This window comes from Microtus ochrogaster, chromosome 7, assembly GCF_000317375.1.
Source record: "Microtus ochrogaster isolate Prairie Vole_2 chromosome 7, MicOch1.0, whole genome shotgun sequence".
NCBI classification, from domain to species: domain Eukaryota; kingdom Metazoa; phylum Chordata; class Mammalia; order Rodentia; family Cricetidae; genus Microtus; species Microtus ochrogaster.
In genome coordinates this window covers 63,348,287-63,349,446 of record NC_022014.1, presented here as the reverse complement: position 1 = coordinate 63,349,446, position 1,160 = coordinate 63,348,287, and the positions used below count along the sequence as shown (strand labels likewise).

General features: G+C 39.6%; 2 protein-coding genes across 2 annotated transcripts in view; one reads left to right on the top strand and one right to left on the bottom strand.

Moving 5' to 3' along the window:
* Nucleotides 1-1,160, bottom strand: part of Trim37 (tripartite motif containing 37) — a 129,787-nt gene that overhangs the window by 110,635 nt on the left and 17,992 nt on the right. The gene's annotated exons all lie outside the window — the stretch shown is intronic.
* On the top strand, nt 253-620 carry LOC102000783 (putative 60S ribosomal protein L37a). The gene has a single exon (XM_005350476.3). It carries the CDS (start codon nt 269-271, stop codon nt 542-544), a length of 276 nt encoding a protein of 91 aa, XP_005350533.1. The 5' UTR covers nt 253-268; the 3' UTR covers nt 545-620.

Below are 1,160 nucleotides of genomic sequence, written 5' to 3'. Positions count from 1 at the left end.
AAAAAAAAAAAAAAATATTGTCATACCTTATTAAGGATTATATATATCATTTTGAGCCATAATGAAAATTATAAAGCTAGTAGTATCAGTAAAACACTGCATAATTTAAGATTACAGTTTAAGCCAGTTCTAAGACAGATTGGTTGAGGCTACACAGTGAGAGCCTATCTTTAAAAAGATAAATGAAGAAACCAACAATAATCAAAAAAAAAAAGAAAAAAAAACAAGAAAGAATGAGCTCTCCGTGCTTGGCTTAGGTTCCGGCGACATGGCTAAACGCACCAAGGTCGGGATCGTCGGGAAATACAGGACCCGCTATGGTGCCTCCCTCCGGAAAATGGTGAAGAAAATTGAAATCAGCCAGCACGCCAAGTACACGTGCTCCCTCTGTGGCAAGACCAAGATGAAGAGACGAGCCGTTGGCATCTGGCACTGTGGCTCCTGCATGAAGACAGTGGCTGGCGGGGCCTGGACCTACAACACGACTTCTGCCGTCACAGTGAAGTCTGCCATCAGAAGACTGAAGGAACTGAAGGACCAGTAAAAGTGCTACCATTTGATACACAAACCTACTAACTACAATAGTGCACTGCCAAATAAATAATAAATGGGTTAATTTACATAACAAAAAAAAGAAAGAAGAATGAAGAAACCTTTGAAGAACCCAAACAGTAAGCAATATGATTAAATATAATTTAGATTTAAGGTAAGACCTACTTAAAATCAAATACCTTGAATTTAAAACTCTCAGAAAAAGCTAAGATGGCTCATATTTACAAACATCAGCATTTCACTCTTTCTTTCCCCAAGATAGGGTCTCTCTGTGTAGCTCTGGCTATCACAGAACTCACTATGTAGACCTTGAGCTCACAGAGATTCACCTGCCTCTACCTCCCAGCCTAGTATTTCACTTTCCTTTTTTTTTTTTTTTTGAGACAGGGTTTCTCTGTAGCTTTGGAGAATGTCCTGGCAACTAGCTCTTGTAGACCAGGCTGGCCTCGAACTTATAGAGATCTGCCTGCCTCTGCCTCCTGAGTGCTGGGGGCTTCCCAAGAGAAGAGAAAGCACTTTTAATGAAGACAGAATAAAACAAAAGAGACACTGATAGTGAATTTTTTTTCTTAGTTATAGAAGAAAAAAAGCTACCTGTTCACTGAGGT

Coding starts and splice junctions, on each gene's coding strand:
- LOC102000783 (XM_005350476.3), top strand. CDS start 269: ATGGCTAAACGCACCAAGGTCGGGATCGTCGGGAAATACAGGACCCGC.